Source organism: Aspergillus lucknowensis (assembly GCF_044049455.1).
Source record: "Aspergillus lucknowensis strain CBS 449.75 chromosome Unknown BJX67scaffold_74, whole genome shotgun sequence".
Classification (NCBI taxonomy): Eukaryota; Fungi; Ascomycota; class Eurotiomycetes; order Eurotiales; family Aspergillaceae; genus Aspergillus; species Aspergillus lucknowensis.
The window spans coordinates 15195-38639 of record NW_027263618.1 but is presented as its reverse complement, the minus strand read 5'-3'; the positions used below and the strand labels follow the sequence as shown (position 1 = coordinate 38639).

Genomic DNA, 23445 nt, shown 5'->3' with positions numbered 1-23445 from the left:
GCGAGGCCAGTGGTATCACCTAATGCGGTTAGTGCAATACCTTACCTAGGTACTAGTAGTACCACCGAGGTATGGACCAGAGCGACCAGTGGACCGCGCCTGGCACACGAACCTGCTACTCCAGACCACGGACGACCAACGAAGTCCTGCCTCGCTGTCACTCAATCGAGCAGTACTGCTTTCTCTTGGAGACAAGCCTCGGAAGACGAAAGGCTGAGAATTCCAATATACGGGCTGCTAATGGCGAACCCAGAAGCCAGGGAGACCATTGAAACACCAATCACTATCTTGCTACTGGGAGACGAAGGATGCGGGAAATCGACTTTTCTATCGTGCGTATACAGATCCAATGACCGTGATGCTTCTCCAGCGCCCATGGCCTCATCATGCTGATGATCGGCCCACCAGCGGACTCAAGAGTATACGGAATCAGCATCTACAACAGCAACCAGTAAGCAGCCGCTTAAATGAACAAGTCGAGCTCTTACGAGATGGCGATCAACCCTTTGTCTACGATATAAACTTCTCTAAGAAGTCATTCACGCTTGAGATCTATGACACAGCGAGTCCTAATCAACACTGGACCATGCTTCGGCCGGACGTTGTGCTCTTGGCGTTCGACATCTCGAATCGAGAGACGCTGGATGGCCTGAAACGGGTGAGTATACGAACACACAAATTTAGACCGAATACCACGACTTATAGTGTGACTTTTAGTGGAGAAGCGATATCATTAGACACTTCCAACACGGAGAAGACGAGCGTATCCCGGTCATGATGGTAGGATTGAAGAGGGATCTGAGGGCGCAGGGAGAAGGACTCATTTATCCGCAAGAGGTAAATTATTTTTCTATATTTATTCTCCCATCGCTGGGCGCTCGCTGGATTGGACTGATTGGCTCTAATAGACATACCGAATCGCACAAGAGCTGCGTTGTGATCGCTATGCAGAGTGCTCGGCTGTCACTGGGGAGCTAATGGCGCAGACATTTGAGGACCTGGCGAGACTGGCCTATATGACTACCACGCCTGACGGGGCACAATCGAAGGGTGGTTGTGTCGTTCTGTAAGGAGTAGAGAGGTTGAGATATTTTCAGGTGTTATGATACCCAGTTTTTTTTTGGCTACTACGTGATGAGCCGAGTTTTGTAATTGTATAGACTGAACTCGATAGACACTACACGTATGAATCGTTGAGGTACGAAGGGGGGGGGGGGAAACGGTGGTAGCTGCATCACTTTCCATTTACGAGTATAACATACAGGGAGAAACCAAGGTAACGATCAAGTCCGCCTTGTGAAATTGACGGTACAGGGCTTTCCCCCAGAAGCTCACTGAGTTAAGAGAACAACTGGGTATCTTTCCCTCATAAGTGCCGATCAATTATTGACATGCAATTCCCCCCCAATGCACCATATGACGAACGTAAGACCCGACTGAAGGCTAGAGGATGATTGTGCTGTGGCATACCAAGAGCGAGAGGGTGGGTAGAAAAGGGTTGAAGAAGTTGGTATCCGTTAATTCTTTGCCCCTTTTTTTCTTTTCTTTTTGAGTAGTTGCGAAACAGACGCTAGGATAGACATGCCAAGGGATACTTTTTGAGGTTCCTCCTCTTTTGTAGAGGGCCTTAGCGCTTGTTTCGCATCGCCAGGTTCAGCTTTTTACCACTTGCCCTCGGCGGGCTGGCTCTCGGCCCAAGTCTCACCACCGGCAGCGGGGCCGGTGCTAGCAGCCCAGTCGCCGCCGTCAGCCTCCCAGCTGGTGGCGCCACCAGCAGGGAAAGAGGTGCTAGCGGGAGCAGCCTGCGCATCCCAGCTCTCGCCGGCGAAACCAGACTCGATGGCACCGGCACCGACCTCCTCAGCGCTGGCAACCTTGGCTTCCTCGGCAATCTCCTTGTTCTCCTCGGCTTCGGGGTCACGGTAGAAGTAGAGATCAACGACAACGTCCCACTCAACCTCACGGTTGGCAAGAGTACCACGGAGGCGGAGGACCTCACGGGCAAGGAGCCACCAGATCAGACCGATCGCGTGACGGCCCTTGTTGTTGGTGGGGATGGCAACATCAACGAATTCGGTGGGAGAGTCGGTGTCGGTGAGAGCGATGACAGGGATGTTGACGTAGCTGGCCTCCTTGATGGCCTGAGCATCGGTGCGGGGATCGGTAACGATGATGAGGCGGGGCTCCTTGAAAGAGCGGGTGATGTAGTTGGTGAAGTTACCGGGGGTGAAACGACCAGCGATGGCGGTGGCACCGGTGTGAGAGGCAAACTTCAGGACAGCACGCTGACCATAGGGACGAGCAGAAATAACACAGATATCGGCCGGGTTGTCAACGGCAGCAATGATACGGGCGGCCAAGAGAATCTTCTCCCTGTAGTTTTTGCGCAACCAGTTAGAGCCGTCTTAATTACACAAACATTACCCCTTCAATTCTGCGAGTAACATACCAGGTCTTGCCAATGTTGATGACATTGACACCGTCGGGGCGAGTCTTCCACAGGTAGGGTTCCATGTGAACCTGGAGGTTCTTCGATCCCAGGTGGCATTGAGCTGCGAGGAGCATCTCCACGTCCTGGGGCGTAGGGTTGAAGATGGGGGGAAGCTGAGAGGGAGCCATAATGGGCGATTGATATTGCAAAGGGTGGCGGTTTGTGTGTATCAATCGTCTGGCGCTTGTCGCGATGTTGAGGTCGAAGAGAGGACTGACGTGAAAGTTCAACTTTTCCCCTGCTGGCGATGTCACTGAATTTCGCTTGCCATTTGTGAATTTTAGGGCTAGGGTTGGCAAATCAGCTTCCGCCTTCAGATCACTGCCCTCACGTGATGCCCTCTGGACTCCGGGGTTAGATCACGTGAATAAAATCATCTCGGATTAGCGCGTCCGTGGCCGATCGAGATTTTGGTCTGGAAGGAGAGGTGATTCCAGGCGCCGACACAGCAACGAAAGAGGCCACCGTGGATGATACAAAATGCCTCCACGTCTCTCCCTCCAGCCTTCGCTGAAGGCTTTCAATGGTCCGCTCCTTGGCCCCAATTTGAAGGCTGGTTCGCTAATTGACTCCGATGAAGGCTCCTCACATATTCATAGTCCGCTTGCCCGGCTTGCGATAAGCCCAAGCAGAACGTCCGTGAGAGCGGGATCTGCCGAGACAAGGGAGCGCAGAAGGCATGATCCGTTCCTGATGGCACAATCGCGTCGTCGCAAAGCCGCCAACCTCTCCCGCCAACAGGCCCTTGCCGAGGAGCGTGAAGGTTCTTTGGGCGACCCAGTGCACGGCAAATCAACACCGTTTATTGAAGAATTAAAGTCAAAGCAGCCTGCATCCCAAGACTCACAATTAAACCATTTCCTCTGGCCGCAAGAGCTCGAAAACGCACTCGAGTACTCGAAGAATTTGACATCACCACTTGAAAACCCAAACAGAGAAACGGCGGATCCGCAGACGGAGCAGAAATTTGCGGAATTGCATCTTCAGGAACACTCAAATGCCCAGGAAGCAATTAATCGGATCGTGGGTATCAACAACGGAAATACGGCTGACCAAATGCGCCTACGCATCCAGAAGTGCATCGAGACCTTCGGGCGACACAACACTGACAAAGTCCTGCCTCCAAAACCTGTAGCCATATCGCATTCATCGGCATCTGTTCATCTAGAAAAAACCCCCCGCGTCGGTCCTGACACCGGGTCCCCCGAAGTGCAAGTTGCGATTCTTACTGCGAAGATCTTGAATCTGTCGAGGCATTTGGAAACCACCAACAGAGACAAGCACAACAAACGTAACCTCCGATTACTGGTTCACAAGAGACAGAAGCTGCTCCGATACTTACGGAGGAAGGAGAGAGGCGGTCCTCGGTGGAAGAATCTCATGGAAACACTTGGGTTGTCGGATGCTGCTTGGAAAGGCGAGATTAGCATGTAATTGACACGGCACTTGTGTACACTACTCTCAGTCATATTTCGCTTTGTATCTATCCCCCAACTGAGTGTTGGCGTGTACCTGTACAATATTCGACCTACGTTATCAGATGCCTCCAGCCTTTCGAGGCTACCTCCACCTTCTGGTACCACATCAGAGGGACAAGTATCCAATTTGTCCACCATGATTGACAAACAATGGACTGCCCTGCGCTTGAATACAATCCCCTTCTGCTTGGCAAAGAGTCCGTCCATCACATCATTAGTTCCACGTAATTCGCTGCATGTCTCACACACCATCGACTCTCTGACAGACCCATTGTACCAATCTCCCATTTCTCACTCATGGCCATGTTTCTACAGCTAATAGAGACGGTGTTATCATCCTTCATTTACCGGGATCCCCACCAATATTCGGAGTCTTGCGCAGCAACCAGGGTGCTCCACGTGTGGTGGTGGCTTCCATTGGACGAAAGACAGACCGCCTGGTATTTTGCCGGTCGTCGCTCCCTTTCTGGAATTATTTCGCTCTCCGCTCCTCGAGTTCAATTCACTTACTCTCTCACTTTCATCAATACAGCACTTTTCTGATGACTCGAAACGCCTCAACACAAGGTAAGTGAATGTTGCTAACACTTTGGGGTCGCGACGCGTAACACATAGCAACACAGCTTGTCTCCTCAAGCTTAAAAACCCCTTCCCCTGTTGCACTCGACTGTTTCCTCTTCTCCTCAGACGCTCTGCTTCAAGCTTAATCTAGCTCTTCTTCGCAGGAATTCGCATTGTCAAGCTTTTTCTTACCCTTGAGCGTGTCCTCTTTTCGAGAATCAAGTATCTCGAGATTTACTCCTTTTGCGCAATCTCGCACCAAGCTCCTCCTATCCACAATCACAAATACGCACAGTCAAGATGCGCACTCGTTCTCAGCCTGCGTCGCCTGGTGGCTTCGTCTCTCTTGAAACCGAACGTGCTACCCGTCGGTCAACCAGAATTACACGGTCAGCTTCTCGTGCTGCATCTCAGGAGCCCAGCTCCCAGCAACCTACCGAATCTTCTACACAAGCCGCGGCCCAAACCAAGAGTCAACGCGTGATCAAGAAGCCCACCACCAGAAAAAAGGCTACCTCCTCTACTACCGCCTCTAACACCACCCCCACCACCACCTCCGCTACAGGTGCGGCTAAGACTCAGACACGGAAAGCGCCTAAGCGTGGTACCAGAAAGACCACAAGAAAGACAGCGAAAGAGTCGGACAGTGTTCCTCCCGAAGGACAGGAACCCGATGGCGAAAACCCTCTCGACACGACTCGAGCGGAGAACGAATATTCCGCCGAAAACCCTAACTCTGGCCCAACCGTATCGGACCCTGCCCTCTTGGAATCGAGGGAATCCCGTGAGTCTCCCACTCCTCTATCTCCTTCGCAAATCCCACTCCCACCTTCTCCCTCTCTCTCTCCCTCTCCTTCTCCCCTCTCTCCTTCTCCTTCTCCTTCTCCTTCTCCTCGCTCTATTCCGTCTCCATCAAAAGCCCAGGAATCCCAGGCACCACAGGAAGCCGACGATACCGAGGAGCAACAAATCGAGAGAATCCTGAACCTGCAACAAGAATATCTCGATTTCAGTACCTTCCAGGACCTTCAAGCGCACGAAGTACCTTTTGAACCTGGCCCCCTTGAAGATCTGGACGATCTTCTTTTTAACCTTCCCGATTTGGGCGAAACTCCTTGCCCGGCGTGGTATGACTTGGATGACGAAGAACTCGGACAACTGGAATGCGCTGTTTCCGAACGATCCGTATCGCCAGATCCTCTGTCCCGACAGCAGTGGAGATTCGACCTTAATCTGAGTGACGAAATCCATAGCCAAACTGACGACGCCAGGGAGTCGGTGGTTGCCCAACTCGAGGAGGAGCTAGCTGCGTTTTTCGAAGAGAGCGCGGAATGCATCACCCCGGCTCCCGTCGTTGTCGAAGCGTCTACCACAGCTGAGGCTGTCCCAAGCACCTCTGAGCAGGTGAAGACAACGGAACCAACCGCAGTGGAACCAAAGGAGCTGGAGCAGTCTCGAGACGAAGTCGCAGTAAGCGAGGAGTCCGCCAGCCAGCAAGAGACTCCCTCTCCCTTGGCTCCCGCTGTGGACTCTGAAGGCCTAACAACCGTTGAAGACGTTGCTGTTGTGGAACTCGCGGAGCGCTTCGCCAAGTTGTCCTTTGACACGGCGCCCTGCCTCTCCAGCGAAGCGGCTGTGCCTTCAGAGTCAACCACTGTGCCAGTGTGGCAACCCGAAACCGAGCTGGTGTCTGAGAACCGCCCCACCGCTACCCTCAGCGCTGTTCCAGACATCGCCAGTGACAGGCAGCCGGCTTTGGTTTCGGGTGCCCCCGCGGATACCCCTTCGTTGGCGTCGATTTACGACGATGTGCCGCCGAGCGTTCCAGTTCTGACGGTGTTCGCGCCACCGAAGCGGGTTCCGCTCCCCCCCACGCTCTTCCTCACTCCAATCCCAGACTCCCCATCGTCCATCTACGACGACGGTCAGGCGCCTCCAAGCCATCACAGTCCGGAAAGGAAGAGCGTGGAGGACCCATTGGTACCAGTGGTGTTGGAGGAGGCACCTGAATTGATCCCAGGTCCTCCGCTCTGTCGATCCAGGGTCACATCCCGAGAGCGTCGATTGTCTCGCTCCCAGCGACGTCGCCAGGTGTTTGTTCCTCAGCCGACTCCGCTCTCTCCGATTCCCGAAGAAAGGGATGTTGACCCTGGCGCCTCCTCAAGTGTAGGACCTGAAGGAGTTTCCCCAAATCCGGAAGCTCTTGTTGCTTCTTCTTCCCCTCCGTCTCCTATTCGCCCCGTCGTGTCTATACCCTTTTCCCCTACCCTCTTCTCCCCGTCTTCCGTCAGCCCAACCCCAGGAACAAAGACGGCCCAAGGGACCCAGGAGACCAGAATCGATGACAACCAGCGCAAAGGGAGCGAAACCAAGGAGAACATGCCCAAGAAGCCCAAGAAGACGCGAAAGAAGTCCGGTTCAAAGAAAGCGCTAACAACCAAAAAAGTTAATAGGAAAAGGGTGCGCACCGAAGCGTCCCCTGAGGATGAAAACGAACCCATTACCCCGTCTGCGAACAAACGCAGAAACCTAGGACCTCCTGGGAGCACACCTTTTCGGGCTCACACCCCCCGGCTTCCAAACCTTCCTCGTATTCCTTATTCCGAACGGCTTCGACGCCGTCAGGCAGAAAGCCAAGGTCGGCTTCACGAAGGCACTCTTTTCCGTCTTCCTCAATACATCGCTCAGACTGAAGCAGATCGTCTTGCTTCCGAAGCCATCACATCAGCTAACCCTGTTCCCGAACGTCTACCAACAAATCTCGATTTCTCAGCAGAACAGACTCAGAGCGACGATCAAGTCATCTCAGAGCACTCTGCTTCTACTCAGGAGCCATCGACCCCAGAACCCGCTCGTCGCGGCTGGAATATTCGCGGGCTCTTGAATTCTGTGCCACGATCCTTTTCTCGTTTTCTCCCTTCATTTGCCCGTACTTCTGAGAGAACGGAAATTCCAGGTAAGCTTTGTGCTTGTTGTTTCTTCAGGCTTGTCGATGATTTTCTTCGTACTCACCGAGTGTAGCTACCCAACAACCTTCATTCGAACGTAGCCGCCGTACCGAACCGTCTGAATCGGACTCAAGTGTTGTACTTGACAGAGAATCTCGGCCTCGCCGCCGTTTGAGCGAGCAAGCTGCCGGCCGGCGCCCACGCAACTTATCCTATTCACTGTTTCCCGCTCCGATTGACAGGAGCCTTTACCTTGGAGACGCTTTCACAAAGCCCACCACAACCGCTCCGACTGCACCTGCTTCCATCCCCGCGAGCCAGCCCGTCTCCCAAGAAATGCCACAGACGTCGGCCGTGCATTCCGACAGTACCCCCCAGGCTGCCGATGCGACAGCTATTACCACGAACGCCTCACAAAAACGCAAGCGCTCTCCCTCACCCGATGTCATTCCCAACCCTGCCGGATGCAGCTATGGAATGGACCTAGATTACTTCTGTTACAGCTCCGAAAGCGAGGATGAGGAAGCAGAGATTCCGGCTCCACGGACTGAGCCTAGAAGGGTTGACAGTCTCGCCAAGGCTGCCCTCCGCAGCGTTGTTCAGTCAGAGCGCCCAGCATCGAAGAAAGTGCGTTTTGATGCGAGCCCCGAAGACACGCCTTCAAAGCGCCGTGCTCGTGCCACCGACCCCTATACCGGAATTCATTTCATCGGAATGGGCAACCCGCAGTCTTCCTCTCCTCTACCTTCTTCTCCGCCAACCACACCAACGCCGGAGATACGTGTCGTGGATCCAAGGAGTCAGCCTGGTTTCATACCTAACACCACCGGAACGTTTCAGCTTGATTACGATGCGTTCTCGGATGATTCGGATTCTAGTGGCGCCCCATCCCCTCCTAGAACCGCCGCCTTCAGTACCGTTACTGAGCCCCCCACCGTCTCTCAGTCCGCTACTTCACTAAGGTATGTTCCCCTGTTTTCTAGGGAGTTTGTCGCAGCGTCCTAACCTTTTGGTGTAGCCCTCAGCTTCCTACCCCTCATGCGACCCCGCGTGCTGCACAGCCTCCATCTACACCGGCTAGAATTGACGAAGAAGCCCTCGCCAGGGCCCGATCTCAAGCGGAGAAATATAAACCGAAGACACCGAGTGGACTGCGCACTGCCAGTCGCTATTTAAGCCCTCTTACCGCCACACCTGACATCACACCCGAAGCACCCGCAGCACCCGCATCACCCACAGCACCTACACCAGCTACAGAGACTATTACTGAGGAGTTTGGTGACGACAAGTTCGCACGTGACGCTCAGTGGTTGTACGAACATTGCCCATCCGGCGACCTTAGCCAGCTTGTTTGGCCCAAGCCGACCAGCCTTGTGGAGACTCTGGGCATTAGCAATGAGGCCGTCCGTATCATGAATGATATTTGGGATGAATCTGCCGTTGATCAGGCATATCCCATCTTCAAGCAAGGCTTGGAGGAATTGAAACAGAGCCTTGCATAGAGGATCATCTGTTAAATGTATTGTCACGCCATGCAGTTCATATTGCGTGCCTTTTTATCTCTTGTCGTTTTTATGGAAGTGTGTCTTTCGTGTTCAAACTTTTACTAGGTCCTGTTCTATGCTTCGACTTAAGTCTGTCGCCCAAGTTGCATCTGTGGCGCCGTCGTTTATTGACTTGGAAGGAATCAATGTGCGATGGTTATCTTTTATCTTATTCCCTATTTCCTCGTTGGGATCAGACATGCGGCATGTCCTTGTATTGCATCTTCGGACGATCTTGTCACCATGATGAAATTGGTTGGCCACAGCTTCTGGAATTTCCGCTGTGAGATGTCGCCCGAACTGGGGTTTATTGTTTGTTTGCTTGATTACAGCGTGTCTACATCGGGATTGCATATGGCGTTGATTACCAGCTCTGGATTTTTGCACTTAACCTGTCTTCACGTATGAAGTCCTCCGTCTGTGGCTTTAGAAGCCGGTAGGTATGCGTAGAACACGCAGACCGACAAAGAGACTTTGTCGTCTGACTCTTTGTCTTAAACATTCCTTGGATGGTGAAGAGTCTCGTCCAAGACAAACGCAGTCCAGACATCCCACGTCTCAGCCATGCCAACAAAGAAGAGTCACAGAGATGTTTTACAATAAGGATGAAAGGGAGACAGACATTGGAAAGCCCTGAAGCTTTCCCTCCTACGGAAGATTATAAACAGTGCCATCCGCTTCTGAATTCCTATGCATATATCTGCCTTACACTAGCATTAATTCTCGCGTTAGAACTCCTAGGACGTCGATATACAACTTTCCGGGTACATCTCCAAGAAGAACACCATCTCTCACAACCAACGCACCACAAACAGTCCCCAAGAGAGGAGCGGAACCTGTCCAGGGAGACGAAATGTGCTACTACCAACCCAACCCACCGGGTTGCACATGCTCCTTCCTACAACTCATCCAGCCCTGCAACAGCCCAAACGTGCACTTCTATCCGCCGCCGAACCCGTCCGCAAAACCCAAGCCGATTGTGAAGGTCTGCGGCGAGCGACATATTGCGAAGGGCGTGGGACAGAGGAATTGTCTGCGGTGTTTCAGCCATGGGCCCCGGCTGTATCCGTATCAGCAAGCGCGATTGCAGCATCAGCATTCTCAGCAACAACAAAAACAGCAGCAGAGTTCTACAGCGTTGATGGGAGGAGGAGGAGGAGGAGGAGGAGGAGGAGGAGGGAGCACGTTCCCGGTAGACTATGGAGGCATGGTCTATGGGAAGTACGGGCCGGGGTCGGTGTCGCAGACGATTTCCGTCTCTGGGGCTCCTGCTAGCGCGGGGACATTTGTATCTGGGACGGGCTCGGGGTCGATATCGGGGTTGGGAAAGAGAAGGGCGGAATCTATCGCACGGTCTATGTCGAAGCGGGTTTCGAGATCGAGTTCTTCGTCTGCGTCTCCGTCTGTGGCTGCGTCTGTGCCCGCTTCAGTGTCAGCGTCGGTGTCAGCTCCGCCGGCCGTGTCCTCGATGGCGTACGAGGGTGGAGATGGGACTAAATCGGCGCCTCCAGTGACATCCCTGACGACTTCTCCGGATGCGATTTGGACGGGAACGGTTACGGCACCGGTGCCGGGGATTGGAATCCGGAAGGCGGAAAGTGCGATTGGAGAGAATCAGGCTCAGGACCGAGGTCTGGAGGTAAGCAATGATTATCAGCTGGGTGATTGGAGGGAAGGCGAGTCGATGTTGCAACTGCTGTCTCCAATGAGTTTCAGCCCTCCTGTTGAGCAAGAGGATCAGAAGGGCGGAGGAAAGGTTTGCGTTGAGCAGGCGGATGAGCGTGCCCGGATGGACTCTCTATTTGAGGAAGTGAATGAGACTGCAGGTCAGGTTGGTGATATGAAGGTTGATGAAGCTGTGAAGGAAGAGAAGGACGAGCTCATTATCGGTAAAGTTGATACTGAGGACCGCGAATGAGCTGGGAGGCTTTCTATATTCAACTGACTCAGATTGCATAGCAGGCGGGATTTTCTTTGCATAGAACGGCCTTTGGCTTTAGAGACTTGTATCACAGATATCTTTCTAAGAGGTGCGAACCACAATATAGGATCATCTCTTCAATGCATCAAAGTCAACACCGTATCGGTTCGAATGCGCTCAGCTGGAGAAAATGGCGCGTCGAGAGCCGAGTTCCTCCCAGAATATCAGCAGCACACATTCATAACAGAGAAGGACCGCCAGTATATAACCCTAGAGTTATATGGGTATTCTCGGCAATGCTACGGGTAAGCCCACTGCTCGCATCCTTTCCCGTCACCGTCACGGATGTGCTGAGAGTCGGGTTTGAGGTCCGACTTCAGAGTGACCTTGGATGAGGGTTTGGGAGACAAAGAATCAGGTCCATGTAGGGCTACTGTTGCAAGTACGAGTAGTGTAAGTGGCCAATAAATCGACGTTGGGTATAAAGGTACGAGTAAATAGTATATTCCGAGGAGTACGAGCATGGTGTATCATTCCGGGGCTCAGTCGAAGCCTTCGAATTCTTCCTCTCCATCCGCTTTAGCTTTCTCGGCCTTGGCTGCGGCGCGTTTGAGACGTCGCTCTTCTTCGTTGTTTGATTTGATCCGGTCCAACATCTTCTCCGTCTCTAGCGCCTTCTGCTTCTCTTCCTCCGTCATCTTCTCCCATCGCTTCTTTTCCTGCCGCACTTGTTTCTTCTCTCGTCGCTGTACCTTCTTGTTTCTGTTTTCGAGGTTATTGCTCCACGCAACGCTGTCATTCGCACGCCTCTTCTTAGAGGATGATTGCTGCCGCCCATTCTCTGCCATCTCCTTCAGTACTTCCAAACGCCTCTTCTCCCGTTGCTTGTCCTTGTAAGCATACGTGTCCCAGTCGAGACCCACCCCGAGCGTCCGATCACCCGTAAAATTCTTCAATTCAGGCATTTTGGGTAACTTCAATAATCCCCAAGCTTTCCCAAGGCATTCCCAATCTAAGTCTGCAATTCGGAATATACTGCTTGCTTGGTGTTTGCTGTAGCTTCTCAGCCAACTAACGAAAGCTTTTTGTCCCCGGTCGTGGATGGCGCGGTCCGTTCGTGCCGCTTTTCGAGCGACCTCGGTGGCAGCGGTGGCTTCGGCTTCGGAGATGCTGATCGATTGGGGGAATGGAATAACTGGAGTCTTCCGTACTTCCAGGAAGGAAACGTAGTCTTCTTCCCTGCCCGGGTGTAACAAGACCACACTGAGACCACGTCGGCCAGCTCTCCCTGCGCGCCCACATCGATGGATAAAGGTTTTCGGGTCTGACGGTGGGTCGATTTGAACGACGAGGTCAACGGACGGGATGTCTAATCCGCGAGATGCCACGTCCGTGGTAAGGAGAATGGCCGGTGTGTGAGAATTCACGAAACGGTTGAAGTTCTTTTGGCGTACATTCGCAGGGTGTTTCCCATGAAGTGGTACGAGTTGGAAGTCATCGCCGAGTATTAAGGGGAGAATAGCGGAAAAGTAGTCAACACCCGAGCAAGTCGATACGAAAAAGATCGACTTCAGCGGGGTCGGTTCGACTGAATTGAGGATGTGCTTCAGGGCAGGGAATTTATGAGTTGGGGGAAGTGCCAAGTAGGTCATCTGAAGGCTGTCTCAAAGTGAGTATGTGGTGTTTGATAGGTGAAGAACCACTCACCTCGCTGGGGTCCGCTTGTCATCTACCCCGGATGCCCCTTTGACTTTGACCACGACCTTGACGGGATTGCGTAGGCCCACACGGACGATCTGATCTACAGCCTCACTAACGCTAGCGCTGAACAGCCCTGTTCTCCTTTGCTTGGGTAACCTGCGCAGAATACTCTGTAATGACTCCTTGAACCCCAGATCTAACAGCCTGTCCGCCTCGTCCAAGACAAGCATCTCGAAGGAAGATTGTGGGCAGTGTACGTGGGGCGATGAGAGTAGTTCCAAGAGTCTCCCCGGAGTGGCCACCAAAAGATTCGGGGAGCGCTTTAAGAAGATACTCAGATCTTCAGCAGGAGAAGTCGAGCCTCCAAGGAGAAGTTGTGGAACGACTTTGAGAGCTGAGGAAGAGTGTTTTGTGCGGGGAGGGCCTTCGTCGGGTTCGGATGGGTTGATCGCGGAGGTTGATGGCGGGTGAAATGCGAGCAATGAGAGAAGTACATTGTAGATCTGTGAAGCGAGTTCTCTAACAAAGAGTTAACGAGTACGGCCTCCCTATAACTATAGGGCCAGAGGGTCACCTTGTCGGAGAGACGATTATAGCACCGACATGGTGCTTTTTGATCGGCTCTTCAAGCCGCAACAATTTCTCAACGACAGGGATCAGGAAAGAGAGCGTCTTTCCACTCCCTGTGACGGCTTCAACAACGACATCTTTATGAGCCATAAACAGAGGAATAGCTGATGCTTGGACCGGGGTCATGCGGGTGAAGCCCATGGAGGACACGGCGTCCAGCACCCATTCTGACAGCGCAGGAGTTACAGCATCCCATGATCTGGACGAAGTGCCCGACGGGGGTTTCGGCGCCATAATCGAGGCCTTGATCTCCAGTGTCGCCTCGCTCTCGCTGGGCGCTGCGGAATTTTTCCTTATCGCAGCGCTTCCTGGTGAGATAACGGAGGCGGTGAGTTTCTGCCGCCTACCGATCTTTTTTTCGGGTTTGCACGTGATTGTTACCGGATTCGGCGGAAGGAGAAAGAAACGCTCGCTTGTGACGGTCTGACTTTCTGGTCTCTGCGAAGGATAAGCAGAGAACCGATCGTCATTCGTCCTTGCGCAGCAAAACGAATCATCAACAAGAGGGACAAATCCCGCGCCGCACGCCATTCTTCAATTTGCCCAGCTCGTGTGCGATCTGACAGCAATGCGCAGCGGTCTCTCTGGCTTGTGCCCCAACCAACGTCTCCTCTCTTTCGCCTAGCGATTCGTCTTTCCACCTTTTCCTCTTCCTCGAAAAGCTGCCCACCATTCAGTCCTCAGGAGTGAACGGTTTCCTGACCACCCCCTACGTTGTTGCCTCCAGTCCTTGGTTCGTGCACATACGACCACCTGCCGGATTGATCGTCGCCCCGGCCCTTCCACCTTTCTCCGTCAGAGCGCCTGAGATGCCATCGCCGCGAAATCCGGGTGCTGTGCCTGCGACACCGCGGGTCTTATCCCCGTCACCGACACCGTCAGAAGATAGGGAAGGGTATTCGGCACCGACGACTCGATCGGCAGCCCGACGGCAGCAACACCTCAGCGAAGTCACAGAAGAAGCTCAGGATGTGACGACGGAGGTTTCACCATCGCGCTCTGGTAGGCGCAAGTCAAGATCTAGGACCTCAAAGTCTGAAGAAACCGAAGCTTTGTTGGCAAGAACAAATGGCCAAGCGACGCAGATCAACGGCTATCTCTCCCCGCTGTCCAAGACCGACGGTACTCGGATCGTCGATAGCATCTCGCGATCGCCTTCACCACTCGGCCTGATCCCTCTTCACACCCGCTACCGCAACTTCGTCCATCGTCATGAGATCCCGCGGAAGCTTTTACACGTCTCAATCGGTTTCTTGACGCTCCACCTATACAGTCGCGGCATCCAAACGCATCAGATCACGCCATATCTCTTCACAGCCCTCGTCCCCATCGCCGCTACAGATGTTATCCGTCACCGCTCCAAGACGGTGAACAAACTCTATGTCCGCTGTATGGGCGCCCTCATGCGCGAAACGGAAGTATCCGGCTACAACGGCGTTATCTGGTACCTCGTCGGCGCATACACCGTTCTCCGCTTCTTCCCGAAGGACATCGGAGTCATGGGTGTCCTTCTACTTTCCTGGTGCGATACCGCCGCCTCTACCTTTGGCCGCCTTTACGGTCGCCACACCTTTAGCCTGCGCAAGGGCAAGAGTTTCGCGGGAACTCTAGCCGCCTGGTTCGTTGGCGTCATCACTGCCGCCGCGTTCTGGGGCTTCTTCGTCCCTTACATCGGCCCTTTCCCCAACGACCCGGAGGACGCTTTCATGTACACGGGCCGTCTGAATCTCATCCCAGATCCCGTGAAACGCTTAATAGGCTGGACGGTAACATCAGAAAGTGAGAGCGGGAGCATCATCAAGGGCCCGGTAGCCCTAGGCGTCATGAGCGTCGTCTCCGGTCTCGTCGCCGCAGGCTCTGAATTCATCGATCTCTTCGGCTGGGACGATAATCTTACCATCCCTGTTCTCAGCGGGATCGGGTTATGGGGGTTTCTGAAGGTATTTGGTTGATTGGCAGGTGTTTCAGGTATACTTTATTATTAGATAGACTCTTCGTCATTCTGTCCCTTTTTCTCTTTTTATTTACCCATTCTTCTCTTTTGTCTTCGGACCCCATTCGTTCTCCATATCCGCCTACGCTTATGCCCTACCCTGCCATGCGCTATACATACATACTTACTTCCTTACATATTTATGCCCCAGACCGCTTATGCTAATATCACTACTCACCTCTCCACCCACCTACTTACTACCCGTAAATACTATAGAAAAAAAAATCGGCTACTATGACTATCCTCATGGGTTGAATTTATATTATCTTCGAGGGACTAGAATTCGTAGATATCTGTCACCTTATTTTCCAATATAAAGTTGCGTCTGTGACAATGCAATGTAGTTAGCATATTCCGCACTAGGTAGAATATATCACGAGTACCTATGTACCTATCCAGGACGGAGTATCTAAAATAGCTGCTCTGACTGTTCGAACGCAGGTTTCGGTATGTCAGCCAGAGGCTCGAGAGCGGTCGGACATTAATGGTCCCTTCGGTTGGAGCAAAAGCGGTAGAGGGAAAGAAATGTAAATTTCTCTTGCTAGTCCTTGATATAATATGGTACGAGCTGATACCTTCGACAAGCAAGCAGACAAAAGATGGACAGGAGAAAGCAACGATGAATTCATTGAAGGGCAATAAGCAAAGAAAGCAAAGGAGTAAACCTCGAAAATCAAAGAAAGGGAGTGGGCAAGGTAGATGCAAGAATATACCAAAATTCAAAAGCAGCCCTTAATCCACGCCACTACAACCCAAACGCCCTGAATTAAACTGTGTGTATCGTTCCCGCCCGCTATTATTACTGTGCCTGTCCCAAGTAACGCCCGAAAAGCGATGGCAACGAATAGAGATCAGTTTATCCGGTCCTCGCCTTCTTGGCGCGCTCGTTGCTCTCCCCGATGTTTTTGTAAAGTGGGTATAGATGCATACCCACCTCTGTGGGGAAGTCGGGATGCAGAAGATTGAATCGATTCGGGTTTTGGGGGACTCCATCGACCTCAGCTGGAGTCGGATCAACTAAGAGGCGAATAAGACCCTTGTCGACATGCCCTAAATGTTTAGTTTGCATTTTGTCGATGCGAACCCAATCGTCGTCAACCTCCTCATTCATTAGTGGGGGAAGTGGAGGAGCGCCACTGTTGCTGGGCCGGGCGTGATAGTTGGCAAGAATGTTGTATGGGAGATTAGGACGGACCGCCGGCTTGTCGGAGAGCTCAGCCAACGGATTGAGGGCGTGGTTGCCTTGTGTTCTTGTTGACCGCGTCGCATGGAAATTCTGACTCGCGGTCCGGCCCATGTCTGTGGCGGGGGTGTCGTTGTCCTCTGCCCCAGTGCCATCCAGGCCCGACGCCTCATCCGCATCCGTGTTGTTCCCATTGGTACCAGCACCCGAAGGCTGATCGGCACGCTTCGATGTGGAGAAGAAGTGAACGGTCGCAATATGGGCCTGGTTGGCATGCGCACTGAGTTCTTTCTCTGTGAAGAGAGAGTTGATCGAGTATGTCGGCGCATGCTGCTGCTGGGACACTTGAGCTTTGGCGCGCTCTGCCGGCGTCTCTCGCACGGGTGATCCAATGTCATCCTCAGGAGCCTTCCTTTTCCGCTTGTTCAAATGTTCCGACATGATTCCGTTGCCTAACTCGTCCAAGTCCACACGATGACGAGTATGTCTGGTTTTGCGATTACCGTGAATTCCGCCGGGACTGGCGGGATTAGTGATGCTAAATTGATTCGGGTGGAGGAGAAGGGCATTTGTGTCCGCGATATCGAGTTGCTCTTTTTCTCTCATGAGGCGGGCGCGCTTTCCCGAAAGCGTCTGCACAAGGCGCTCACGGAGAGTGGCAGAGAGGTTTTTGTACTCTTCTTCCGCGAAATGCACGCGGAATGCATATTCTCGCCGGAATCTCTCAAGATTGCTATTATGACGGTGCTGTACCAACAATCGTACTCCATTAGCATGCGCCTCGCCAGCGTGACACGTTGAATTGGGGAAAGTAAAAGACTTACCATCAACATGGCCAGCTCGGCATCTCGTTCTGCCTTGGCCTGGTTGACCTCCTGCACAAAGCGAGAATACCACATACCGGCCAAACTCGCCATTTCCTTTGCAAACTTGCCGCCCCCAACAGTATTCTCAATCAACTGCGCAATCTCATCTGCCGAATCGGGGAGGGGACCCGGGCTGTACGGGTCAGCATTATTGATGAGAGTCATATCGCACTGCAAAGCATGCAACTGCTGGCGAAATTGCGTATCACGGTTCTGGCTGAATGAGGCTGTGAGGTCGTGAAGGCGCTCCTGAAGCGCGCTGCGCCGTTTGTCCCGCTTCGAAAGAGGCATGCTAGTCGGCGGGCTGGTCGACCGGCCCCTGGAGTGGAGGCCATTCGACATTGTCGGAGCACCACCACCTCCAGCGGCAGGAGACGCGGGAGCTGGGGAGTAGGCCATGGCCCAAATGAGCAGACTGGTTGTTGAGCAAAGATGGCGTCACGAGACGGGAGAAAGATCAGACGGAAAGGTCAAGGAGTTTGCAGTGGGTGAGTAGAAAATGAAGAGGCTGTCCAAAGAATAATGCTACAGCATGGATAGAAAACAGCTGCACATAACACTTGGTCTAGAATCGACACGACACGGGTATACATGAAGACACTGAAGCAGAGGAGAGAAGGAAACGCAAGCGAGCCAAAGAGGAGAAACACCAAACCAGACGACCATCGGATGAGGCAGAAAGCCCGGGCGGGTGGCTTTCTTCCCACTTACGGTTTAGTGCGTATTTCAGCCTTGACCGCCCATGTGACTTCTCCAACATGATTCTCTCAATGCGTGCACAAGTTCCTCTGCTTCATGCTTATGCGCTAGGGTTTATGCCTACACGGAAGGGCGCAGTGGCAGTGAATTAACTCTCTCTACGGAGAAGAACCACCTGCTACGAATTCGGGCGTGTGCAATGTATTGTGTTCTCATCATGGTTTACACAGATCGTATCTATCTGGTAGCTACTCATAGTCATCCCACGTCCAGTCAGCACATAATGACAAGCAAGACAATCCGGGTATAGTTCGTGTCCAATGTATGCCCAATAAACCAACGCGCCCGTTTATCTTAAATCGACACCAGAAAACGCCATGCAGTGGAAACCTTATTTTTGCAAGTCCTGAAAATCAAATCGACCGGCAAGGGAAATAAAAAAGAAGAGTGAGTGGGGTTGGATGCCCCTCGTTACGGCCGCCACCGACAAACCGGCTTAGTGAGACCGACGGATGACGAAGACGCCTAACTCAATCCCGTCGCGAGGCTCCAACTCTTCGCCGTACGGCCGCCTTCTAATCCCCTCAAGAATCTCACTAAGCAGCATAGCGGACGTCACCTCCTTGTCCTCCAGACGGTGATAGCTGGAGGCGTTCAACACCGACTTCGACGCTGGAAGACGGCGGCTATTTTGCCAATAGAGACTGATCACCTCTTTCATCCGGGTTTTATCCTGGTGGATATACCACTCAGACCATAACTTGCGATCAAGGCGAACGCTGCCTTTGCGAGCATCCACGATATTGAACCGTGAAGATGATGAGCTCATTGTTTCACAGAGCTGCTCAATGTTCACTCGCATCGTATCGAAGTCATCCATGTGTGCGACCGCTGATACCTTCCCGAGGTAACGGCCGATTTCCGCGGAAAGCTCGTTCACCACGACAAGCTGCCGTAGCAGGGGATCGAGAATGGGTCCAAGGTACTGGGACTTGAAAGTCGAAGCACCTCGTCGGGTGGGGTAGATAAAGAGCAGCGAGCCCCCGTCGGGTGAAAGTTCACTCAACCGATCCACAAGGAACGACGGTCTCTGGGCAGAGAAAAGGTCTCTATACTCCTGTGGCGATGACGGAGGCAGGTAACGTTCTAATACCGAGATGTGGACACTGAATGGGGGGACGATCGGCACAGGGAAATGAGGTACCTTGGCCTGAATGCCTCGAAAGTCGTGGTATGCGGAGACGACAGCGGCACTGGAAAATACCGCGGTCGGGCTAAAGTAGTCATCGGAGGGGCAGAGAGGGCGAGGTGTACTTGGAGGAGAGTGAGGGAGGTTGGAGAGGCTGAATTGTTCCGGAACTGCGTGAGTAACGTTGATATATGGGGATTGTCCATGTTGTAGACGGTGCTGGACCGCCTGGACAATCGAGCAGAAGACGCTCTCGTTGATGTCCGTGCCTGTGGGCTTGTCTGCAGGGCTCGGATAAGGAAGCATTTGATACACGACTTTAGCGGCTTCTCCTCGGGCATTTGAGAATGGCAACGACGACACTACACGGGAAGACACATTAGCCTTGAATGTCCCTCCAGAATGACGAAGCGGAACTGGTACTTACCTGATGTTTGGATGCTGTTCTCTAGCCACGAGTTATGGTCACAATCCATGTCGCCATCGGAAGATTGTGGGCTTCCGCCAGAACTCGATGGGGATATATTTTCGGATGGGCTCCCCAATGGATCCGAATGCGCCGTCCCAGACGTGCTGTCCACGTTGGGGTCCTCATCCATGGGCATAAGCCCAGGCTCCCGGTTTATATGTGATTCGAAAAGGAGCATGTTGTTACGAGAGCTCCACGCAATATGGTCACTGTCGTCGGGCGGTGTTGGAGGAAGAGTTGGGGGATAACCGTCCTTGTCCGTGGATTCGGTCGCTCGGGTCGCCAGCGAACTCGAAGCGGAAGATATTTGGAGGCGTGAATCGAGGGAGAGTGCTCGAGATTCAGCAGATCGATTGTAGGGCTTTTGGACGGCGCCACTGGTATCGAGCGGCGGGGGGTGTAGAGAAGCGCTACTGCGAGATAGGAAGCGGGAGATAGGCGAGGGTTTGGCTAACAGTGAGCCTTGGGAAGCCCGACGCTTGAGTCGACTTGGGCCTACGCCCTGAGACGAAGCTCCTGGGGTGCGTGGGCGCTGGGAGTGAGGTGATAGAGGTCTTCGATGGGTGTTAGGTTGATCAAACGAGGTCACGATTCCCTGACGTGAGGTACTGGCTTCGGCAGAAGCATCTGATGGAGGTTCTGACGAGAATGGCGAACGCATGACAGGGTTATTTCGCACTGTTGAGGCATACAGACACGGTCCATTGCACTGTGGAGAATACATCCAGGTTGCGTCCGGTTTAGCGGGCAATGGGCAGGCAACCGGGAGAGGATGGGTGCCCGAGGATCTTTGCGTGCGTTATCAAACAGGTCAGTTGAGGAGGGTGAAGAGGAGAGCACGGAATTTGTCGGTCCCTGATGGGTTAATAAGAGCCGCGAGAAACGGTAATAGGACGGTTGCAGGAGATGAGACGAGGAGAGACGTGGTTTGAGTAATGAGAGGAAGGGGAGGGAGACGAGAAGAGATGAAAAGGACGGCGGAACGGTGGTGAGAGAATGGTGATGAGAGTGAGACGGTGGAGCAGGAAGGAGATTGAAGGAAGGGAAGAGAAAATTGGGAGAGCAAGAAAAGGTCCAGAACATGGGGAGGAAAACGACCATTGAAGGGAAGCGGATGAATGACGCCTGGAACTGATCGTGACCCAAGGACTGCTTTCCTCGGGCTGCGACTTCTGGACCAGTGTTCTAGACCGCGCCTGATTGGGAGCCCATCAGACGAGAACCAGCGGAATTCTGTCCTTTCACTGACCGTGCTTGACAGGTGTCTGCAGTTGCCGACGCCCTATTTTCCCCTTTTGTTCAGTAAATCTCACTCCCTGAAGCTCTGAGAAAGAATCTGCACGCAAAGGACCTGCCAGCAGCAACAGGGTGACTCCAGACGCGCGGACTTGTCCAGACCCCCCATAGTGGCTGATCAGAAACTCTCCAGGAGGTCCACCATGGTCACTAGCCTGCGCTAAGCCCGATCAGGCGTCCCACAGACCCATGGAGCTGGAGCTGGAGCCCAGGCCCACCAACTGCCTCCTGGCTGGCTCTGGACTCTGCTCTCTGTTTTGGAACCCGTCGAGTTGTCCACTGTCTCATGAGGACCTCCTTCCTTCGAGAAACGTGCACAGAGTATTTTCCTTGACCGAGTGACCACTCGACGGGAGGAACTGATCGTGACCAAGGTTGCTCGGTCGCGGCCTTGGAGCGTGCTCACCACAGTATCAAAGTTTTCCTAACAATATTTGCTTTTTTGCCCATCCAACAACTCGCACTGGATGAGCACAGCCATGTTCCTTTCAACCTGTCCCTGGGCGCCCTGAACAAAGCAGCGGCATCAACCGCATCCCATGATAGTTGTCCAACTACCTTGCAGCTGCCCGTGCAAACTCAGCCCAAAACCTTCAAGTCGGAGAATACTTCCCAATCCAATTGCTGGTCTCTTCGTCTCTTCATCGAGAGGCTGAGAACAATGAAGAGATGTCCGACCGTCTGGCGCCGAGCGGGCAAAGCAAAGGGCGAAAAAGTAAATATGACTTTGTGCAGCCAAAAAAGTCTCAGAAGTGGCTGATCTTCATGCACCACGGCAGCAAGTATCAGGTTTTTCAAGGTGACCGACGAGTGACCGAGGCGAGAAGCCCCATGTCGACCGCCCAAGGCTGGCCTGAATCTCGCATCAGCACCACTTCCCTTCGACGACGGTCGGGGTTGTCAAAGCACAGTCACGGGCCCCGGCAAGGCAACCTGTGTTTCCTCTTCAAGGACCCTCAAGCACGCCCAGCTGCGAGGCTGGAGGAAACTGTGCCGTGCAATCACGTCCACCTGGCAGTCGGGGACCGCTTTTTTCGCACTTGGATTGAGCCAAATCCATCTCTGAAAATTGGTAGCAAGTATGAAAATCAACAATGTCCCAAAACCTGCAAACGTTGTATCCAAGCGCCTGGACATTGTGAAGAGTGGAACTGGAACTCTCCAATTCCTGACGTCGAGACTTTTTGCCTTCCCCCCCGGGCTTTCCCTCATTGGCTGGCCAGGCGATGGAAACCCACTGCCGCATCCGGCCGTCAGCAAGCAAGCCTGGGCTGGACCTGGGACGGAAGAATCCAAGTTCGAGTTCCATCAGAGGCTCGTGCTCGGGCCTGCCGCGGTCTTCCGTGCGGTGATTCTGACTCTCCTTCGCTTGGAATTGCTTTGCCATCAGACTGAGAATCCTTCCTGACCTTTCAAAAGAATTATGTCCTCTTCTGCAAGTGCAGAAGAGTGGACAGAATTACCTGCAAAAGAGTCCAGGAAAGGTGATTCGTTCGGCAGAAAATGCCCGAATATTTGCCCATTCGCCGAGTCACCCATCGCCTCCCTCGCCTCGCCTCTCATCCTCAGGCCCCTCAGGCTCCAACAAAACCAGGAAATCCCAACTGTTGACATTCCGTATCGGGCAACATGCAGCATATCGAGGTCCCGTCCCGATGTCGAGGTCAAGCCACTGACAGCACCACATCCACCACACCCGAATCGTTCAGCTCCGTGCTTCATGTCTTCATTCTTTCTCTCGGAGTGACTTTTGCATTCAGCCAACCGGACACCATCCCCATCCGCGATCAACGGTACGAGGGAAATGAAATAATGAAGTGGTCCAGGTTCAGGTTCCCATCACGATTCGAGACACAGACACAGACAGATTCAGATCCAGATCCAGCAAACCGAAATGAAAGGCCCTTCTGTATCCATGGCATGTGCCATGTAAAGCGAGGACCTGTGAATTCCTGCTTTGGGTTAGTTTTGCCGCTTCCAGGATAGCCGCCCTGTACGTGGTATGGTCATCGCCGCCTGCTGGACCTCTCTGGATATATAAGAACCCTCCTCGCTATTCTGCCTCTCTTTCCTCCCAACTCCTTTGTTTTCCCTCATCCCCCCTCCCATATTCTGCACTCACCCGGTCACCGCCTGTTGTCTTATCCACTCCAAAAATGCTAGCCCCCTTTGCCCCCTTTTTCTCATCAGAAATTACAGCTGCGCCTTTTATTCGTCCCTCTACTTCCAGATTCCCTACCCTGTCAGGCTGGACCGGCTCTTCAGCCGAATTTTTCCTCTTTTTTTGCTCGCATCTAGCGAAATAATTCATAGTTTCTGTTCCACCCGCTTTTACTAGAGGATTTATTTCTCTGGGGCCTTGCTTTGCCTGCCGGCCCTTTACAGTATCTACCCTCTCAACTTCCCTTATTAAAGAAAGAGTCTGATACTTTAAACCCCTAACAGGCCCCAAGCAAGGCTAATTACACGTTATACC

The 23445-nt window shown here is 53.0% G+C and overlaps 10 protein-coding genes across 10 annotated transcripts; 6 read left to right on the top strand and 4 right to left on the bottom strand.

Moving 5' to 3' along the window:
• Positions 1-240: 240 nt before the first annotated feature.
• On the top strand, positions 241-1070 carry BJX67DRAFT_375546 (putative Rho-like small GTPase; the record flags this gene model as incomplete). Its single annotated transcript, XM_071031713.1, has 4 exons — positions 241-332; positions 409-658; positions 718-837; positions 909-1070. 4 exons carry the CDS (start codon positions 241-243, stop codon positions 1068-1070), a joined length of 624 nt encoding a protein of 207 aa, XP_070881021.1.
• Positions 1071-1286: 216 nt separating this feature from the next.
• Positions 1287-2795, bottom strand: rps0 (40S ribosomal protein uS2). Its single transcript, XM_071027197.1, has 2 exons — positions 2450-2795; positions 1287-2373 (listed from the first exon to the last, which is right to left on the bottom strand). The coding sequence occupies exons 1-2, from the start codon at positions 2617-2619 to the stop codon at positions 1662-1664; spliced, it is 882 nt and encodes a 293-aa protein (XP_070881020.1). The 5' UTR covers positions 2620-2795; the 3' UTR covers positions 1287-1661.
• Positions 2709-4096, top strand: BJX67DRAFT_313819 (mitochondrial 37S ribosomal protein uS15m). Its single transcript, XM_071027195.1, has 2 exons — positions 2709-3017; positions 3072-4096. Exons 1-2 carry the CDS (start codon positions 2972-2974, stop codon positions 3923-3925), a joined length of 900 nt encoding a protein of 299 aa, XP_070881019.1. The 5' UTR covers positions 2709-2971; the 3' UTR covers positions 3926-4096.
• A 734-nt stretch (positions 4097-4830) lies between these two features.
• Positions 4831-8980, top strand: BJX67DRAFT_385974 (uncharacterized protein; the record flags this gene model as incomplete). Its single annotated transcript, XM_071033973.1, has 3 exons — positions 4831-7486; positions 7552-8440; positions 8497-8980. The coding sequence occupies 3 exons, from the start codon at positions 4831-4833 to the stop codon at positions 8978-8980; spliced, it is 4029 nt and encodes a 1342-aa protein (XP_070881018.1).
• Positions 8981-10166: 1186 nt separating this feature from the next.
• On the top strand, positions 10167-11090 carry BJX67DRAFT_367083 (uncharacterized protein). Its single transcript, XM_071030479.1, has 3 exons — positions 10167-10375; positions 10406-10911; positions 10949-11090. The coding sequence occupies exons 1-3, from the start codon at positions 10230-10232 to the stop codon at positions 11002-11004; spliced, it is 708 nt and encodes a 235-aa protein (XP_070881017.1). The 5' UTR covers positions 10167-10229; the 3' UTR covers positions 11005-11090.
• On the bottom strand, positions 11089-13542 carry spb4 (ATP-dependent RNA helicase SPB4). Its single transcript, XM_071030478.1, has 3 exons — positions 13219-13542; positions 12651-13163; positions 11089-12602 (listed from the first exon to the last, which is right to left on the bottom strand). Exons 1-3 carry the CDS (start codon positions 13506-13508, stop codon positions 11486-11488), a joined length of 1920 nt encoding a protein of 639 aa, XP_070881016.1. The 5' UTR covers positions 13509-13542; the 3' UTR covers positions 11089-11485.
• A 1-nt stretch (position 13543) lies between these two features.
• Positions 13544-15510, top strand: BJX67DRAFT_367080 (diacylglycerol/polyprenol kinase family protein). The gene has a single exon (XM_071030477.1). It carries the CDS (start codon positions 14084-14086, stop codon positions 15224-15226), a length of 1143 nt encoding a protein of 380 aa, XP_070881015.1. The 5' UTR covers positions 13544-14083; the 3' UTR covers positions 15227-15510.
• A 553-nt stretch (positions 15511-16063) lies between these two features.
• Positions 16064-17798, bottom strand: BJX67DRAFT_313796 (Sds3 domain-containing protein). Its single transcript, XM_071027194.1, has 2 exons — positions 17275-17798; positions 16064-17197 (listed from the first exon to the last, which is right to left on the bottom strand). The coding sequence occupies exons 1-2, from the start codon at positions 17713-17715 to the stop codon at positions 16124-16126; spliced, it is 1515 nt and encodes a 504-aa protein (XP_070881014.1). The 5' UTR covers positions 17716-17798; the 3' UTR covers positions 16064-16123.
• Positions 17799-18511: 713 nt separating this feature from the next.
• On the bottom strand, positions 18512-20334 carry BJX67DRAFT_385969 (uncharacterized protein; the record flags this gene model as incomplete). Its single annotated transcript, XM_071033972.1, has 2 exons — positions 18512-19566; positions 19632-20334. The coding sequence occupies 2 exons, from the start codon at positions 20332-20334 to the stop codon at positions 18512-18514; spliced, it is 1758 nt and encodes a 585-aa protein (XP_070881013.1).
• A 744-nt stretch (positions 20335-21078) lies between these two features.
• Positions 21079-22481, top strand: BJX67DRAFT_313770 (uncharacterized protein). Its single transcript, XM_071027193.1, has one exon. The coding sequence runs from the start codon at positions 21639-21641 to the stop codon at positions 22362-22364; it is 726 nt and encodes a 241-aa protein (XP_070881012.1). The 5' UTR covers positions 21079-21638; the 3' UTR covers positions 22365-22481.
• The last annotated feature ends 964 nt before the right edge of the window (positions 22482-23445 follow it).

What these genes read in the sequence shown, in the direction of transcription:
- BJX67DRAFT_313819 (XM_071027195.1), top strand. Translation starts at nt 2,972, where the DNA reads ATGCCTCCACGTCTCTCCCTCCAGCCTTCGCTGAAGGCTTTCAATG. An exon ending in TTCGCTGAAGGCTTTCAATG is followed by an intron (nt 3,018 to 3,071) that starts GTCCGCTCCTTG and finishes ACTCCGATGAAG; the next exon opens with GCTCCTCACATATTCATAGT.
- rps0 (XM_071027197.1), bottom strand. Translation starts at nt 2,619, where the DNA reads ATGGCTCCCTCTCAGCTTCCCCCCATCTTCAACCCTACGCCCCAGGAC. An exon ending in ATCAACATTGGCAAGACCTG is followed by an intron (nt 2,374 to 2,449) that starts GTATGTTACTCG and finishes CAAAAACTACAG; the next exon opens with GGAGAAGATTCTCTTGGCCG.
- BJX67DRAFT_313796 (XM_071027194.1), bottom strand. Translation starts at nt 17,715, where the DNA reads ATGGCCTACTCCCCAGCTCCCGCGTCTCCTGCCGCTGGAGGTGGTGGT. An exon ending in CCGAGCTGGCCATGTTGATG is followed by an intron (nt 17,198 to 17,274) that starts GTAAGTCTTTTA and finishes TTGTTGGTACAG; the next exon opens with CACCGTCATAATAGCAATCT.
- BJX67DRAFT_367083 (XM_071030479.1), top strand. Translation starts at nt 10,230, where the DNA reads ATGGTCTATGGGAAGTACGGGCCGGGGTCGGTGTCGCAGACGATTTCC. An exon ending in AGGGCGGAATCTATCGCACG is followed by an intron (nt 10,376 to 10,405) that starts GTCTATGTCGAA and finishes TTCGAGATCGAG; the next exon opens with TTCTTCGTCTGCGTCTCCGT. An exon ending in GAAGGACGAGCTCATTATCG is followed by an intron (nt 10,912 to 10,948) that starts GTAAAGTTGATA and finishes ATGAGCTGGGAG; the next exon opens with GCTTTCTATATTCAACTGAC.
- BJX67DRAFT_367080 (XM_071030477.1), top strand. Translation starts at nt 14,084, where the DNA reads ATGCCATCGCCGCGAAATCCGGGTGCTGTGCCTGCGACACCGCGGGTC.
- BJX67DRAFT_313770 (XM_071027193.1), top strand. Translation starts at nt 21,639, where the DNA reads ATGTCCGACCGTCTGGCGCCGAGCGGGCAAAGCAAAGGGCGAAAAAGT.
- spb4 (XM_071030478.1), bottom strand. Translation starts at nt 13,508, where the DNA reads ATGGCGCCGAAACCCCCGTCGGGCACTTCGTCCAGATCATGGGATGCT. An exon ending in ATAATCGTCTCTCCGACAAG is followed by an intron (nt 13,164 to 13,218) that starts GTGACCCTCTGG and finishes ACTCTTTGTTAG; the next exon opens with AGAACTCGCTTCACAGATCT. An exon ending in GACAAGCGGACCCCAGCGAG is followed by an intron (nt 12,603 to 12,650) that starts GTGAGTGGTTCT and finishes ACTTTGAGACAG; the next exon opens with CCTTCAGATGACCTACTTGG.